We start from the raw sequence: 19087 nt of genomic DNA, 5'->3' as shown, positions 1-19087 counted from the left end.
ATGCGTCCTGTCGATAGGACGCAGGCGCCGCCGCCACAGCAGCAGCAGCAGCTTTCAACAGCTAAAAACTTTTACCGTTTGTTTTACTTATTTGATGAAGCTGCAACGCCCACTCGGCGTTAACCAAACAGCAGCTGTGAGCTGCCACAGCAAGTGGCAAGTTCAAGCAGCACAAGCAGCTAATGATGCGCCAGCGCCAGTGCCAGCAGAGCTGCCACTTGTGGCAAGTGGTAAGTCATTTTACGGTAACAAATGCGCATGCATCTCAAATATTTATTTAACAAAATTGAAATTTGCAATAAATTACAATAAATCAATAAAGAAGTTTGAGGTTAAACATAGACTTTAATTAAGTGTTAGCATCAGCTTTAGTTATGTTGTGATATTTTAAATATTTATTTTATTTATATAACTAAAGCTGCAGAAGCAGCAGCCTTAGCTTACGGATGAGAATGTTTGTAATACTTTAAATATTTTATTTATAAGCAAACAAAACATGTTGAATAAGCATTTTATAAATTTTAAAAATAAATGTATAATTTTTATGCATTTTTAATTTAATTTAACAATGCAAAAATAATTTGTAGTACTTACATTGATGTTAATTAAATCATTGCTGCTGGTTTTTCAAGCTTTTTAAGTTGAAAAAATATTTAAAATAAAATTAAGCACAAAAAAGTCTTATGTAGAATATATTTTACATTATATATTGCTTTATATGCATAATTGGATATATAGACATAACATTTGTTGCCAACAACTGGACAAAAACAACAGAACTCCCAATAAGATCTTAGTTAATAATATTTAGCTATAATTTAAAAGTGTGCAAATAGAACTATGAGACGATTTTAATTAATTTTTAGCTGCTTAAATTGGTAGCTGCAGCCTCAACTGAAGCTGCTGCCAATTTCAAATGCAACATTTCAAGTCAAGACTTGCGAGCGGCTGCAGAAGCAGAAAAAAGGGGCAGCAATCGTTGCAATTTATGGTCCATTAACTAAATGACACTCAATGCGCCCCAGGGGAGTTTGGTTTGGATTGGCCGCTTGCCCCAGCGAATTGGGGAATGCTTGTGGGCAATCACATTGCCAGTCAGCCCAAAATTTGCAGCACATAAATTAAAACATTATTGTGTGTTGGCCAAGTTCAAAAACTCTAAGCAAATATGCTAAATATGAAATGAGCGAGCGTGCGAGCGAGAGAGAGAGAGAGAGAGGGGAGCACTTACTTAGTTAAATATTCGCCCGCAGTAGCTATTTAAATGATGCCAAGGACCAAGCCAAGTCAATTACGTGCAACCAGCATAAATGGCAGGCAGGCAGCCAGTCAAGTGGCTTGCCACATGGGGGCAGCTTGTGGCACACGCAACGCAAAAGCGCGTCTCTCAGTTTAAAATACTGCTGCTGCTGCTTTTTTTTTTTTTAATTTGGCTGGCAGTCAAGCAAATACGACAGCGTTGATGATCATGTTAATGAGCGGCAGTGCCCCCAAAAAAAAAAAAAAACAAAAATAAAAAACAATACAGAACAGTAGGCTGCTTGCTTGTTGCAGGTAGAGCAGCGTCGCTCATATATGCAAAAATGTTGAAGGCAAAAGGCTTGACGCAAAATCAAAAGATCACACAGGATCAATTACAACTAATGATATGGAGCGACGACAGCAGTTCGCTCTCATTCACTCGCTCACTCTTTCTAGCGACTTGCGTTTTTTTTTTTTTTGACTTGTCTGACAGCTGGTGGCAACAACGTCGTTGCTTATATGCGGGACCCGTGGCTAACAAGTTGGCTCTAAAATTACACAATTGCTGCGTCGCTCTCGCTCTCGCTCGCTCATCATCGTCGCTCATCGTTGTCACCTCATGGCCCAAAAAATAAAAGCTGCATGCGCTTGTTCTCAGCATAATTAAACTAATTGTTCTTCATTTCGCTTTTTATATATCGATATGCTATATATATAAGAATTTTTGTTGCTTCTTCTTTTTCTTTGTCTTGCTGTCTTTGGCGGCATGCGGTCAATGCTCTGTGGCAAGCACAGCTCTAAATCCCCCAGTGTCCAATTCAAGTTCACCACTTGCACTTTAAATGTAGAAATTAATTTTTTTTTCTTTGCTGTGTGGCATGCCGCAAGCACTAAAATGCCAAAATGTGCAACAGGCCACAAGTTAAGTAATCAATGAATTTTGTTCGCAACTTGTATCTAAAAAAAAAAAATTAAAATGGAGCGTTGAGAATTTCACTTTAAAAGCAGCGCAAAGAAAGTTTTTTTGACTTAAATAATTTGAAAACATTTCAATTATTAGCTGAGCAAAAAAATATAATTGAACTATATAATAATCAAAAGTGCGCATAAATTGCTAAAAAGCAAAAGTTTTTAATATAAAGCAGCAAGTTGCACAAGAAATTTGCAATAAATATAGCAACTATAATAATTTTAATTATAAGTAAGCACGATTTAACAAATTTGCAATATAAATTAACTTAACTGCTTAAACAAATTTCATTTCATTTAAATGTAAACTTCAATCAACATTAAGCTAAATCTGTTTTACACTTGCTTTTAATTTTTAAAGATCATTGCACTCTTTCGCTCTCTCTTTCTCTCCCTCTCTCACTCTCTTCGCTCTGTTCTCTCAGTTTTTAGCCAAATAATAATAAATAAATATGCCGCTACACACTAATAACACGCTTAAGAGCTTGATCGCAAGTTGGCGCTTCCTGTTTGCCATTTCATTCTACTCATTCATGCTTCGATCCATCGACCGATCGATCGATCGATCCCAACTTGCCACAGCCACATGAACCTTGCCAAGCAACGTGCGAATTCAAAGCTGCAGCTTCAACGTTTGCGTCTCTGTATATCGGATGCGATTTAATACAATAAAATATCACAATAGTCCTCGGGTCATTTAGTTAGACTTGCAGTTTATCATATACACACACATGCATATATGTGTGTGTGTAAATTGCTATAGGCTGCTGTCTGTGTCTTTTGGAGCGCTCTCTCTCGACTGTTCATTGACCGACACCACGCATTGCTCACTCTCTCTCTCTCGCTCTTACTCGCGCTCTTCAAGATTGATGTTAACGGAAAACGTCGTTACTTACTACGATTGTCTGTCTGTTTGTCTGTCAGACGGACGGACATACGCTCGCTCTCCCCCAATCTATGCAAGCAAAACTGCAGCGCAATTGCACAGCCGACAAAGTTTTCAATTAAACTTTCATTACAAACTAAATATAATTGAGGAAAGCAGAATATTTTAATTAATAAATAAATTTTGTAAGCCACACAATTGAGCTAAATTAAATAATAATAAAGCAGCAGGTAAAGAAATTTATATAAATTGCTAAATTAATGCAGCTTTTAATTATTTATACATTTTTTTTTAAATTAATTATAAATAAGAATTGCATAGAACATTATAAATATTATTTATATAATAATTTTATTTATTATATTACGTGAAACTTATACTAAATATAATACTTTAAAAATCCTATAAGCAAAGCCTAAGCAATTAATATATAAAATAAAAAGTTAAATGACTCAAATATAATAAAATTATATTACGAAACCACTTATCAGTTTGCTTTGCTACGCTTTAATATAAAACTTTAATATTCGAAGAACATTTATTTCCAAAGTAGCGGCCATAAAAAAGCACAAGCAATTAATATATAAAATAAAAAGTTAAATGATAAAAAATATGCTGAAATATATTATTAAATTTGTATTAAATTTGTATTAATATTAGTAGGCTTACTATTATACAAAGTATTTTTATTATTAATATAATACATTAATATTCAAAGAGCATTTATTTTCAATATAATAATAATAATAATTTAATATTTAAAAAAAAAAAAATATATATATATATATATATAAAATAATATGCTGTAGTTAGTAAATGAGTAAGCTTATTATTATACAAAGTATTATTATTATGAAAAACCCGATTACTTATTTTATTTTAGTATTTGCTTTATATTAATTTAGACTAACAAATTTTGTGTGGTGCACCAACTTGTTGCATTGTGCAATTAAAGTTGCTGTTGTTGCTATTTGTTGTTGGCAATGGTCATTGCCCTGTTGTTAACATAAGTGCAGGGCTAGAGCATTGGGGACTTGCAACGTAATTGTTGTTGCATGCAGCAAGTGTAAATTTTATGGCATTTCAATTTGGCAAACAAATGAGCGCGAAGGCCGGAAAGCGAGCAAGCTTTGGTACTATTATTGTTATTGTTGTTGTTGTTGTGATTTCCGCTCATCACCGGCATTTTGGGCGCTCACCGGAAGTTTCATAATCAAGTGCGAGGCTAAATGCGCTTAATGCAGCGTCGAGTCGAGATAAGCCCAGGACGAGGACTAACTTTCGCTGCGTGTCCTGGGCACGCGCACACCTGTAAGTTGCCGCCGTCGTTGTGGCAGCTGCAGGATGCGCGCAGGTGCAACATTTACCGTTTGCACTCAATGCTGGCCGCGGGGCAAGCAAATGCGACAAAAGGCTGCATGCAACATTAATTTTTTTTGATTTTTGTTTAATTTTGTTTGTCAACTGAAAACATTTTTTCATAATTTATGTTACAAAATATTTTCATTAAGCAAAGTCAAGTAATAACATAATATATATGTAAATGTGTGTGCGTGTGTGTGTGTGTGTGTGTGTTGCATGCTGTGCTATTGACAAACTTCAAGCGACAGTTTTGTAATTTATGATGCCGCTACTTGGGACTATTATGGATTCTAATTAACCCCAAGCAAGATCTACATGCATTGATAAAAAACATGCCACAAGTGGCAGTGGCAGTGGCAGTGGCAGGTAGCGCTACTGTATCCCAGTCCAGCTGCTCTGCTCTCTAGTCTTTGCTTTGCCTCTAGGTGGCAACGCCTCGCGCTTCAGTTTGTGTCTCCAAATCGCAGCTAACTCTATCCCAAATCCAAAAGGGCAGCTCTCAATTTTGTGATTTATAAGTTCATTTTTATGCCAAGGGCGCTTGACATGTTTTGTGGGCGTTTTATTATGCAATCAGTAGCCTAAACCTTAAAAACAATAATAACATCAGCAAGAAGAAGAACAAGATTATTTTGTTGAACCTTAACCCAGCTACGATTTCACTTTCGTCGTAGCAAACTTTATTTGTTTGTTGACAATTTCCTATGAAATAGGCGCACTGAAATTGATATGTTGTCATTGATATATTCCCAGCTATAAAACAACAACAACAAGCGACAGTTTAGCGACTGGGCGTATTCTCATTGCTGATCCTTGAAGTCTAATCATTGTTTTGGATTTCGCTGGAAAAACTCTATTTGTGTTTTTTTTTTCTTTTTTGGCGCGACAGTTTTATAAGCTGGGAATATTTTAGGGCATAGAAAAAAATCAAAAAATTGTAATAAAATCAATGATTGTATTTTTGTAATAAAAAATAATAATTTTTAAATAAAATATTTCTTACGCTTATTATTCACTAAGCATTAAATTTCAATTTATATATAAAAGCAGCAAATAATTCTACAAATAAAAGTTAATAATAATGAAATGCTTAGAAAATGTTAAATAATAATAGCTCAAAACAAATTCGTGCATTGATTAATAAACAAACTCTATTTATTTATGGATATTTTCCGGTATTAAATATAAATTATATACATTAATTAGTTTATATTAACCGCTTAACATAATTATTTATAGCAGCCTGAAAGCCTGAAAGTTGCCCTGGCTACATAAATTGTAATATAGAATTAATTCTAAATTACAATTAAAATGAATAAATAAATGAAATATTTGTCTTTTTAAAATTGAAATGTTCTAAGACACTTGCATTGATTTTTTTTTAAATTTAAAATACATTTATTAATTATTCATTTATACCCTACAGTCTATGCTATGTCTAAAAAATGATTTAGTTGTTGCTGCAATTTTCAAACTAAAACTTAAAAAGAACTAACCACTTACTTACTGGCTGAAAAAATTGCCAAAAATGTTGTCTTAAATTTAAGTTTAATTATATCCAAGCAACTGTTGCCCTTTTGCTTGCACATTGCACTTTCAACCGGCAAAAGAAATTAAGTAATGATGCTAAATGCCAAAAAATTGAGTTCTTAAGATAAACAGACAAGGAATTGAAAAAATTCCCACACCCCCTAGCCACTGAGCTGCTGCTGCTGAGTACACCTGTAAGTAGAGCCTTTGATGCTGATTAATTGAGCTGCTAAAGCGCCGACAGAGGCTAAGACTGCTGACTCTTTTTTTTTTTTCTTTCAGTTTTTTTTTTTGGACAGTTGGCATTTGCTGAGGAGCGGGGCAAACAACTTATAAACACGCGGCGAGGACACACGGTGGTCTCTTGATAGCCAGCGCTCGAGTCCAGCAGTCAATTAGCCTAACAAGGGATTGCAAGCGAGATTGAGAGTAAGACAGCGAGAGACAGAGAGAGAGAGAGAGAGATAGATACTGAGTGAGTGTTTGCTATCAAATTAATTTCTGCCCAAGCATTGAGCGCAACTTTGGCTGCTGTGTGGTCTATGCCAATCAAGCGGTTTATGTCTGCGCTCTCTCTCTCTCTCTCTCTCCAACTCGCTCGCTGTGCAGTTTGCAGCCTCCAGCTTCTGTTTATCTTAGTGGCCAGAGCCATTATAAAATTGATTTGTAGCCTGCATTTGAATACACATTTTATGCTTAAGCTGGCAAAATGACTTAATTAGCGCAAAATGTTTATGACTAGCTCTCTCTCTTTCACACAATTTAAGTTTCGCCAGCAGGCGGCAACTTGCAACCTGCTGAGCTGAGCTGAGCTGAGCTGCTCGTTGCCTCGTCGGCTTATCTAAATAGGCGCGTCCCAAAAACTACAAATGGTCAAGTGGCCTAGATTGGCAGACAGACAGCCAATTACACTGTGCAAAAAATACTAATACAAAGTTAAGTATTTCAAGCATTAAGCATATGTTGGTATAATATTTATTAATAAATTGTTAAATATAATATTGCATATAAGTATACTAAATTTAACATAAAATTTAACAAAATATAAAAAGTGCTTGCATTTTTTTAAACTAAAAATAAAAAAATAAATTCATTATAAATGCTACATAACAGAATTTACAGAACATTTATATATTATATTATAGCATAAAATATAAAAACAAAGAGATATAATAACTTTTTATAGTTATTTTGCAAATAAGTAAAGTTCAACATGCTTAAGAAAAATAAATGTGAATAAGCCATAAATAAATTTAGCAACATTTTATTAAACTATAATATTTTTTCTTTCAGTGCAATGCAAATTCCCCAGGCACTGTCGTCTAATTTGTGCACAGTTAAATAAACAAACATGCCAGCGACCTGAACAGGCGGCCAAGAGGACCAGCGAGGACACTTGACGGCGACTCTCAACCTTAAGCCCAAGGCGGCTGCATCTAAAGGCGAACTACACTTCTTGGTACAAGCCGCCGTTTGATAAGATATCAAGAGCTGCAGCTCAAGTGTGCGAGAGAGAGAGAGAGAGAGGTCGCTCAAGTGTCGCTTAGGCACACGCTCAGCTCAGTGCTCAGCTAGTCTAGAGACACAAAAAGTGTCTGCTAATAGATGTAATAATTAAAGTATTTCTTTTTTTTTTTTTCTTAATTTTTGTTGCAGCTGCAAATATAAAAATCTTGCAGCAAACCCTTTTCTTTATTTTTTAGGCTTAATTCTCGCTTCTGAGAATTGCTGAGCGAACTGCAAATCGCAATATTAAACAAACATCACGCTCGATAGTTTTGCGATTTTCCCAGAGTGCCGAACGTGCAACACAATGTCGCAACACACATTCCCAGAAGCTGCAACAAATCTGCAGCGATTGTGCCAATTTTGTGGTTTGCTTAGACTACAACACAAAAGGACACACATCGCTGCGATAGCTGGGCATCTATCTTGTTGACACAAAGTGTGGCACAAAGAAAGGAACACAATTTTTTCCTGGGGGCACAATATTTGCGCAATCGTCTTTCAGCCCGGGCAGCTAAGAAAATGTTTTGAAAGCATAAAGAAAAGGATTTATTCCTTGCCAAGGCCTGTGCAACAGAATACAGAACAAAGTAAACAATAATATTGTTGCAAACAGTCTGAGCAGAGTCTGTTCAGATTTCCTTTCCTATATACACAGACTTTAAGGTAAGCAAGTTGCATTCTAGTCTAAGTAAGAAGCAGATTTAATTAAATTAAAAATACACGCTTTAATGAAAGTACAGATTAATTGTTAGCTGTAAAATTAGTATACAAAAAAAAATTGATTTTTAATTTGTATTTGATTTAAAAAAATATTACAATATTAAAAACTTAAGTGCAAAATAATTATTTATATTACAATCTTCATTATTTACGCATATTATACATTTTTATTATAAGCTTGAAATTTGTATGTTAAAAATTATATATAAAGTTACTCACCATTGCGTTTTAATGTAAAAAAAATGTAATTCAATTAAATACATAACTTAAAATGTGTCCTAGCCAAGATAAAATTCATATTCGAAGGCTAATCAACTGGCCGTACAAGAACAAATATAAATATAAGTAAGTAACTGAAATTCAACTATGAAATTGTTAGCAATATTTTCTATGATATTATAAAGATAAAAAATAAATAAGTTATAAATAATAAACAAGCTAGTTAAGTAAATATATACCATATTAACATAATCTTAGTAATAAACAATTTCAATTTGCATGTTTAAATAATTTTCTAATTTTTTTTTTGTATGCTTAGTTATATACTTTAAGCAGTATTTTGGTATTGTATTTTATTTTGTACTACACTACTCTAAATAAATGCTTGCAACTTACAGGTAGCAAGTTGCCAACATGCATTAATAACAAAAAAAAATAATAAATAGAATAAATAAAAAAACGAAAGAAAGGCGCTGATGAATTATGTCACAGCAGCTAGTTGATTTTTAAACAGCTAAAGGTAATTTCCGTGAAAAATGCATAAAAGAACAAGAAGCTGGGCCAACAAAGGATACAGCAAGGATAGATAGCTGAAGCAGAGGATGCAACAGTAGCACAGCATGTGGGCACATTGAGCAAACTACCAAATTGCAATCCCAAAAGTAAACCAAAAGAAAAGTCACAATGCGCAACAGAACGAAAATAATAATAAAAAAAAAAATACACATGAGGGAAAAATATAAAAATCGTAGTTTCTTTATATTTCGATTTCATTGTTGGCAATGGCAACTTTTTTAATTGAGCGAAAATACAAACAAGTGCAAATGCCATAGAAAGCGAAAGAATGAAATTGTGGGCGTTTGTCTAGTTTTGATTGTTTGTTGTGTAAACATTGCAACATGGCTCAGCTCATGCAACAATATGTGGCATGATGGGGAGTGAGCGCACTGGTCAGCAAAAAAAAATGCACAATTCATTTGATCAAACAGTGGCTGGCAATATACTATTTGAGCTACTGTTGCTGTTTCTTGTCGCTGAAGATTCCATGAAATTGTAAACTCAAATTAATCATAAAAACAAAAAAGACGCAGCTGTGGCTATAGCCAGAGCTATCTTATCAATAGGGCCATAATTTGTCCTCTGCGCCTGTCGTCAGAGCCAAGTTATAGACATAATCTTATCGCTGGCATAAGCAGCAGGCAACGTGCAACGTGCAACAAGAGGCAGCATGCCAGCCAAAGTGCTACAACAGCGATTAAAGGTTAATTGTTTTGCTCTGCAGCCAAAAGTAGAGCAAGCGCTATACACTGCACAAAAAAATTTATACAAAAGTGTAATTTATATTTCACAAGCATTAATTATATATGTGCATACATATAAAGCTAAGATTCTGTATAAATAACTTATCTAAAATTTGTATATAAGAAAGTTTGCTTATTTCAAATTATTATTAAAATAGTTTCAATAATGCTGACAGCATAGAAAAAAGATCTGGTAATACCAATTTCCTAGGCTTTAATATTGTTGTCAGTTTTCAAGAAAGTCTTGAATAAACAAAAATTTGTTAATAAAGCGCTTGAACTAAATAAATAAATTTTACTTATTTATAAATAAATATGCTACAAAAAACTTCAGAAATTTGTAAGTTATGCTTATTAGTTTTTATTAATATTATATTATATACATTTATGTGATGTTAGTTACTTAAATTTGAACTATTTTCTATTTCCCGCAGTGTACTTTCTCCATCTCTTTCTCTTCAATTGTTTTACACGGCGGCGTCGGCATACTTCAGTAGCGCCTAATCCATGAGCCTACAATTCACTTTTGACGCATTCAACGGCAGCAGCAGCAGCAGTGGCAGCAGCAGCAGCAACAGCAGCACTCGAGCGTTTCGATCATTCAAGTGCATTTAAATCCTCATTGCTCGTCGTAATCGGAGCTCGCTGACTAAACCGCATCCAACGGCAAAATGCAGCCGCCCGTAAATATTTTCAATTTGAAAATAATATATATGGGTACTATATGCTTGAAGAAAGAAATTTGCCAATTCAACTTGAGCATGCATTGAAGCGTGCCTTTGATAATAATAGGGAACGGGTTGCCAGGCAATTATGCTCAAATGTATTTATACACAAATGCGTCTTGATGATGAAGGCATCATTAGGCAGAGCCGAGCAGAGCAGAGCAGAGGAAATCAATGCTTGACATAGAAAATTCCATTCATAAGTCATTAATAAGCCAAGTGATTGTAAAGTTTTCAAGTATTGTGGGTGCGGCTTTTTGAATTTGGTTGCTATGGCAAAGAATTTCGTTTTTAAATTAAGGCTGCATTCATTACATTTAATTGAGCGTTGTTTATAACATAGCGTAATCAGCACTGTAATTATTAAAAGGTATTCTATTTCAAAAAATGCCTATCAGCTGCTGATTAGCTTCACTATTTTAATCGTTGCTGTCTTTGTAGCAATAAAAATACATTAAATTTAGCAGTTTTATGTATTTTATTCAGCAGTATAAAGCTAGATAGCAAAATAAGTTGTATGCAAAGCTTAAACTTAATTTTTATTAAATTTAAATTTCTGCTTAAAAGCTTTTCAACTCAAGCTGTAAGCTGCTTTCTCTGCTAAACTGCTTAAACTGCTTGAACTGCTTGATTCAGCTGCAAGCAGTAAAATGCTATTTTCGTTGGCCAAATTGAATAAGATGTAGAAAAGTTGTGGCAATAAAACAGCTGCCAATAGATAAGTTACAAATTAATTGTTTTTTTTTTTTAATATGTTAGACATACTTAGGAATGAAATTTTCGCTGTTGTGGGGCATGCAGATGTGGCAACAGTGCCTAAGCCAAGCGGCAACTTGCGCTGAACTTGACCTTACTGCTTACCTGGCTGGCATTCCGATGCGCTGCGCCGACCAAAGAGATAGAGACAGCTTAAGCGGATCAGCAGCTATGCGTGCACTAATTAAGTTTCAACAATGTGCCAGACCAGGCTACGCGACTTGCTTTAAAAGCCGCGTGTTTCAAAAAGAAAAAAAAAAAAACAAAAATTATGCTAAAATGCGCGACAACATTTTCGATTCGTGCAGCGCGCAGCGCGGGGAGCTTAGTCTTGGCTATAGATGATATATAAGGCGCAAGGCAACCAGTTCATTCAACACCTGCAGCAGCAGCAGCAGCGGTGGCACTTCAAACAACAACAACAATGCATGTGGCACAAGGGGCATGCAGCTTGATAGGCAAGTCATTGATTTCTCAATCGTTCCCTCTCTCTCTCTCTCTCTCTTTTACACTCTATGCCGCACGCGTCTCATTAATATGTAGCTATGTGCGCAACGTCGCGTTGCAAGGTCATTTGGCTGTGGCCTGCACTAATTAAAGTGCCGCGTGTGTGTTTTTTTACTTTTACATTAATTTTGAATTTTCAAATTTTTGCTGCCTTCCTTTTGCTTACAATTCTCTGCGTTTTTTTCCAGGCACGTGCGCACCCCTTTGCAACTTGCAACAAGTTTTGCCAAATGACAAAAAAAAATACAATAAAATAAAATATCAGCTTTTTGTTGTAAATCAGTTATGCAAATAGATTTCCATTTATTTCAGTTTTTTTTGTTCGTTTTTTTGCAATTTTTCTATTGTGCGCGTATTAATTTCGCGCCTTTTGTTATCCCTTCGCCATTGTTGCGCCTGCGCGGCGGCATTCACCCTCGTGTTGCAAGCATTTGAACAGAAGGGTAGCAAACTTAAAGTCAGCGCTTTTGACTGCAGTCGGACTAATGCGACTGCTGAAATGCGCTGCAAAGTGTTTAATAATTAAATAAGCTTAATAGAACATATAAATAAGATAATTAAAAAAATCAAATATAAAAAATTCAAATTAAAATATAAATTAATTAAAAAAATCAAATATATTAAAAGCCTATATATGGCTTATATCTTTTTAAAATTATATATATTTAAATACAAATTTAGCATATAGTTATTTAAAATAAATATTTAATTTACGCTTAAATTAATATTAATAAAAATATTTATATGTATGTTTATATTTTTTTCATTTTCTGTTTATGCATAATAATTATAAAATTTAACATGTAGTAAATTGTTAGTTTTATACACAAATTCAAAACTAGTAAAATCAAAGTAATTCAAACATTTGCGCATTTAAATAAATAATTAAATAATAAATAAATAAGCAACTTTTTAACACTAGATTTAATTAGTAAATTGAATTTCTTATAGGCTGTGCGATATTCAAAACAAATTTACATAAATTAAGGCATAGGCCCCATAAATTTGAGTGTAGCGCACAGCAAAAAGTTGCGAAAAGCACCAAACATAGCAAATAATGTTTATAACTAACGCACACAGATGCAGACAACTTGAGCTACTTGCACATAGGACATAGCGTTACTAATCCTGTTGAAACTTTATGCGGCAGCGTAGGCAGGACTAAGGACGCAAGCGCGCGCGCGCGCTCAGCAAGCAGCGCAAGATAGAGAGAGAGAGAGCGAGAAACTTGGCTTGGACATTGTTGACAGCAACAAGAGGGGGAGCCAGACTTTATATATGGTTAAGTATATATATATACTATATATATGATATAGGGGTTGATAGTTTGATTGCCACAGGACACAGACGCACGCATTTTGAGCGATTGCAGCAGGAGCAGATGTTTTTCGCCCCGACTGGATCGAACACGAGCTCAACGAACAGCACTGGACAATGACTTGAGTTCGAGTTTGGGTTCGGTTTTATGCGGCATAGGAGTTGTCCATCCATCCCAGTCCGTACCCAGGTTCCCTTTTTAACAAACACCACAGCATTGTATGTTGGCGTTTTTTTTTTTGTGTATTGTTGTTGTCCCGACTTGTCCCGCGCTCAACTCGGCGAGGGTGAGATTGTTTTTCTGCTGTAATTTTAATAGCAACCCCCAACGCCCAACTGCCAATTGCCATATTCCCATACATCGGACTATCCTGTCCGCCAGGTAGCCTCGCCTTCCAAGCAATTCCTTTGCATATGCGCGCACGTGCGCAGGCTCTCACCCTGAAATGAAATGATTTGACAATTGTTTCAAAACCAAAATCAAAATCCAGCAGCAACAACAACAACAGCTAAAGCAACTTGCATGCCTTTGGAAAATTTCAATTTTCATTCGACAATTGTTGCGCTGCTTTCCAGGCGAACGCACACTTCGGTCGCATGCCGTTAGCTTCACTGTATTAATTCTAAAATATAATATCACATTTTTTGCAGTAATTTATTTTATTTGCAATTAATAATTCAAATAACAAATTGCTTGCTATATCAAATATTAAGTTAGAGTTAGAATTTTATTATAAATAAATTCTACACATTTTACAATTTGCAGCGATCTTAGCTTAAATTTAATTCTATAGCGATGAATAAATTATAAAAAATAAAGCGTTGCACAATTTTCAACAATTTGAATTTTAATCAATTTGCTGTATTTTATTATTTTAGTCATTTATTATATAATTTTAAATTATTTATGTTTAATTTGCATTATTTCTAGCAACGAGTCTCGTAGCATTTTTCTTAGTGTAGCACCCAGCTTTTGTCAGCAGCAAAGCGCTAAGAGCTTGGCCCACTTGACAAGTCTTAAGTATTTGCCGAGCCCAAAAAAAAAAAGGAACTTTACTCTTCATTTCATGCCGTGTTGTGAGTTTAAGCACCAACCAAATTGTTGCCTTGAGGGATTTGTATTTCCGCTTGGAGTCCTTACAAAGTGTGTGCACTCATAAATTTCATAATTCCTTTTTATTTTTATACTTTTGTTCAAGTTGCGCGCTGCTTGGCATAAGAGAAAATTTATGTGCAGTCACAGATGCGCAAAGGACTCGCAGGATATTTATAAATTTTTGAATTTTTGAGAGAGAACAAGCAAGAACACTTGAGTCGACGACAAGTAGCTGCCAAACTACCGTACGGAGTCGATCATATTACAAAAACTAGAACAACGGAGTGAAGAAAATGAAGCAGCCAAAGTAAAGTAAAGCTAATTTTACTAGACAAGATGCTGGGAAAGTGTTTTGCTTGATTGATTTACGGTACCTTGGGGGCAGCTCAACAACAAATACTCAAAAAAAAGAAAAAAAGGAAAAATATATCGAACAACATTTTCACATTCCCATTGAAATCGATGCCGCTTATGCAAATAAATGCTTATTACCTTTTTGTTTTGTTTGCACAAATTGTTGAATTTTCTCAAGCAAAAATCAACTGCAGGATGTGCGCTTCGATTTCAGTGTAAACTGCACGAAACATAAAGAAAATTATTTGGGTAGGTTAAAGAATTTTAATATGCCAGACAGACAGACAACTTGACAGATTTGTCAGCTTTTGGTTATAACTTATATAAGCAACAACCCCCATTGCTTATAACTGGATTCTCGATCATGCATTAAGCTTAAGCCCAAAAATAATGCAAGTAATAAACAAAATTAATTGCAGCAAAGCAAAAAAAGCTTTAAAAATATACAAAAATATTAAATGTGATATTTTAGCAGCTTACTTTTTGAAGTGCATGTGTCAAAATACTTGTGCACATAACTGTAATTAGACTTGCATGGACTTGATCTTGACAAAGGCGTCTACGCACGGCAAAGTGGGAAGCAACCAAGTCAAAGCGCTGTCGAGCAACAAAAGCCGCAACTGAGACGCACACACACACATGAACACACACACACGCTGCTGTTGACTCCTTGTTGGGCTGCTGACAAAAGGATCTAAACCGGTAAGCAGCAGCAGCAGCAGCAACTCAATACGCAAGTCGTTTCCTTGAACTTTTTAAGTGAACTCAAGTTTATAAATTGTTGTAGCAAGTACACACACACACGCACACACGCACACAAGCATATATGTGTGAAAAGGACTCAGGTCTATGTGCAACTACCTGGCAGCAACAAAATAACTGTAGCATGCCCAAAAAGAAAAAACTGAAAGAAAAGAAACAAGTTTCTCAAGCTCTTGGGCCCAGCATCTTTTTTGATATTTTCCCAGCGTACCCCTAATTGCTGCCTCTGAGCCCCTCTTAAAAATATTGTCTTGTCAATTTTAATTAGAATTTATCGCTGCACAGCAAATTTTCTTCTTACTTTTAATTAGCTCAACAATTGGCAAATCGCAGACACCCCCAGCACCCTCAGCTATTTACCTGGGGCAGCAGAGCACTTAGGGGTTAGAAAGTGCAGCAAAGAAAGCAAAAATCTCACGGAGCTCTGAGCGCGCAACAACAACAACAACAACAACAATAATAAATTGATTAAGTGGCACAAATTAGCTCAACAATAGATTTGGCGAATTGCAAGCTTCACTTGATTAAGCAACTTGATATAATCGTTAAGAGTGGGTGGGGGACTCCAGAGCTAATTATTAAGAGTGGGGGGAAATTATTTGGAAAATAAAGTAAGAAAATTTATGCCGAAGTAAAAAAGTATATATATTGTATTTTGCTATAGAAATAAACAAAATGAAAATAAGTTTAGATAGATTTAATAATAAAATTTATTTACAAAATAAAAACTATTACTAAAGACATCAAATAAAATAGTTTTTAAAATTAAAGATGCAAAAAACTAAACATGCAATCTTAAATATATATTGCTAAAGCTTGAAACAAGTTAAATTTAAATGAGAAAAGCAACAACATTTATATTAAAATTGTCTGCAAATGAATTTAGTTCAATTAAAATATGCAATGTGAATTTTGTGAATATTGCAAAGCCATAAGATAGCATATAGCACATAAGGTGATCTATGTGCATATATATAGACTATATACACTTTTAAGGATGTGTGTGTGGGAACTAAGGTGTCTCTCTAGAGAATTCTCTCAACGCTGCTGCTGTCTCTGTTTAGCTTAAGCCAAAGCCAAAGCTTGAGCGGCACAATATGTTTAGTATGTGTTTGTTATATATACAAGGGGCGGTTATATACCCAACAAGCAGCATAAACTAAAACCACCCTTAAGCGGGCAGCGACAGAGGCGACGGCAGCAGCGACAGGATCAGCGTTGCGGCAGTGGCAGGATCAGATGTTAGTTTTCCCAAAAGCCGAAACTGACAGCAGCAACTGACTGAGGTGAGGCCCATTGTGCATGTGTGTGTGAGCTAGGGGATGAAAAGTCATATGTGTGTGTGAAATGCCGTTTGCTTGTTTTCATTTCATTATGTTTTACATAAGCAGCAGCAGCAGCGACGTCGGCAGCGCTGCACGGCAGTCAGCAGGCTAAGGATATCAAGTAAACGTTATAAAAATTCGTTTTATTCTTTTGTGCATTGTATGCGCCATCAGTCAACGAAGTCATTTCCGTTAGCAACTGCGCTGCCGACTGCGACGCGTCAGGGCGCTGAGAGCTGAACGCCCCATTGACAGCAAACCGGGGCACGCGACACAGAACGCAAGCAGCTGTCCTGCCGTAAGCAACACACAAACCAGCAACCAACAGCAACCAACAGCAGCAGCAACCAGCAGCAGTTGCTCAACGAACGTTGAACGCTCAACAACAAAACTCAAAAGTTATAAACTAAAGCAACTAAATGGCGGCTTTAAGCTTAAGCGCTACGCCACCCAACAGCAACAACAATAGCAGCAGCAGCAGCAGCAGCAGCAACATGCGTGGCGGCAGCAGCAAGGAGAATGCCACGCCCAGCAAGGCGGCTGTAACGCCACTGGGCGCCAATAGCAAAGCCTTTGGCAAGATTATAGTGCACAATGTTTTGAGTGAAAGTGGCGCCAATGCGCTGCAGCAGCACATCAGCAATCAAAATACAATAATACGCAAAATACGCGACTTTGGCATGTTGGGCGCAGTGCAAAGCGCCGCAGCAGCAACCAGCAATGCGCCACGCAGCAACAAACGCGCGCTGGCAACAAGCAGCAAAACGAACAGCAGCAGCAGCAACAGCAACAGCAGCAGCAGCAGCAACAACAAGCGCGTAAAGCTTAACAAAAAGCAGCAAGCGCCACAGCAGCAGCAATCACAACCAGCAGCAGCAGCAGCAGCAGCGGCAGCCGCTCCCAAAGTTGCCATCAACACTTTGGCGCTGGTGCAACGCATCGCTGGCACGCCGGGACGCAAAGGCTTGCCACTGCCACAAGCGGTGGCCAGACGCAATGCACGCGAACGCAATCGCGTTAAGCAAGTGAACAACGGATTTGCCGCTTTGCGCGAACGCATACCCGAGGAGGTTTCGGTGGCATTTGAGGCGCAGGGCGCTGGGCGTGGCGCCAGCAAGAAGCTGAGCAAGGTGGAAACATTGCGCATGGCCGTCGAATACATACGCAGTCTGGAGCGTTTGCTTGGCTTTGATTTTCCACCGCTAGGCGGCGCTAATAGCTCAAGCAGTGGCGATGATAGCTTCATGTTTATCAAAGACGAATTCGATTGTCTGGATGAGCAGTTTGATGATTCGCTTAGCAACTACGAGCTGGAGGAGCAGCAGCAGCAGCAGCCACAGTCACAGCAACAGCCACAACCACAGGAGCTGCTGCCTAGCGTCACCAGCTTGAATGGCTTGCAATATGTTCGCATTCCGGGCACTAGCACCTATCAGTTGTTAACGCCCGATATTTTGGATGCAAACAGCTCAAGCTTGGATGAGGAGCAATTTAATGCCTTAATTGACACAAATTGTTTGAGCAACAGCTCAACAGCAGCTGCTGCTGCTGCTGCAACTGCAACTGCATGTGTAAACTTATCGCGATCGCCCGTGCCAACCAGTCCCAGTCCCATCTCACCAACAACAACAACTTCAACAGTTTCACCTGTCGCCATTGCAGTTGCTAATGAACTCTTGTTGCAGGCGTGTGCCGCTCAACAACAACAACAACAACAGCAGCAGCAGCAACTCATCAAACAGGAATACAGCGAGGGCGATTTTGTGCCCAACAACAACAACAGTCGTTCCCCCAATAGCAGCCATAATTACGCTCAGCCGCAGCCGCAACAGCAGCAGCAGCAATCGACAGCTGAGGAGCAATTGCTTTGCTCGCCAGTGCTGCCCGCTTTCTATGATCAGGAGCCGCAGCAATCCTTCTATGACAATGTTGTTGTTGGCTTGCCATCCTTCAAAAAGGAATTCACCGATGTGCTGCATGATCAGTCCAACAATAATACGGCAGGCTGTCTGTCCGATGAATCGATGATCGATGCCATTGATTGGTGGGAGGCGCATACACCCAAATCTGATGCCCCAGGTCTTTGAAAGAACAAAAGAGAGCGCGAGAGCGAGAGAGCAATAGCGTGTAAAGTTAGTTAGTCTGCTGTGCAGCTTTTATATTTTGTATATAGCTTATAGTTATAGTCATGTTTAGTGATAAAAGACACCAACACCAACACACTTAGTATTAAGCCTGCAGTATTGGTGAACACAACATTGGTGCACACATTTTTACACCAACAACGCTCTGCTTTGTTGCTATATAAGCAAAAATTTCATTATATACATAATTTCTGCTATAACTAGCATTGGTGTATTTTCAACAACTCTACTGCAGGCCATACTACAACTAATCCAAATATTAGTTTTAGCTATAATAACATTTTTTTTTTCGTAGCTCTACACTAAACACAACAATTTTTTTTGTCTAGCTTTAAGTTTTATGTTTAATGCTGTTAATACATG

At 36.8% G+C, this 19087-nt stretch overlaps 1 protein-coding gene across 1 annotated transcript; it reads left to right on the top strand.

Moving 5' to 3' along the window:
- On the top strand, positions 1-18667 carry LOC108605016 (achaete-scute complex protein T8). Its single transcript, XM_017994583.1, has 2 exons — positions 1-76; positions 17085-18667. Exons 1-2 carry the CDS (start codon positions 1-3, stop codon positions 18665-18667), a joined length of 1659 nt encoding a protein of 552 aa, XP_017850072.1.
- Positions 18668-19087: the final 420 nt, after the last annotated feature.

The sequence above is a fragment of the Drosophila busckii genome, chromosome X (genome assembly GCF_011750605.1).
Source record: "Drosophila busckii strain San Diego stock center, stock number 13000-0081.31 chromosome X, ASM1175060v1, whole genome shotgun sequence".
NCBI classification, from domain to species: Eukaryota; Metazoa; Arthropoda; class Insecta; order Diptera; family Drosophilidae; genus Drosophila; species Drosophila busckii.
The sequence above is the reverse complement of the archived record's forward strand: the minus strand, read 5'-3'. Positions and strand labels throughout refer to the sequence as shown.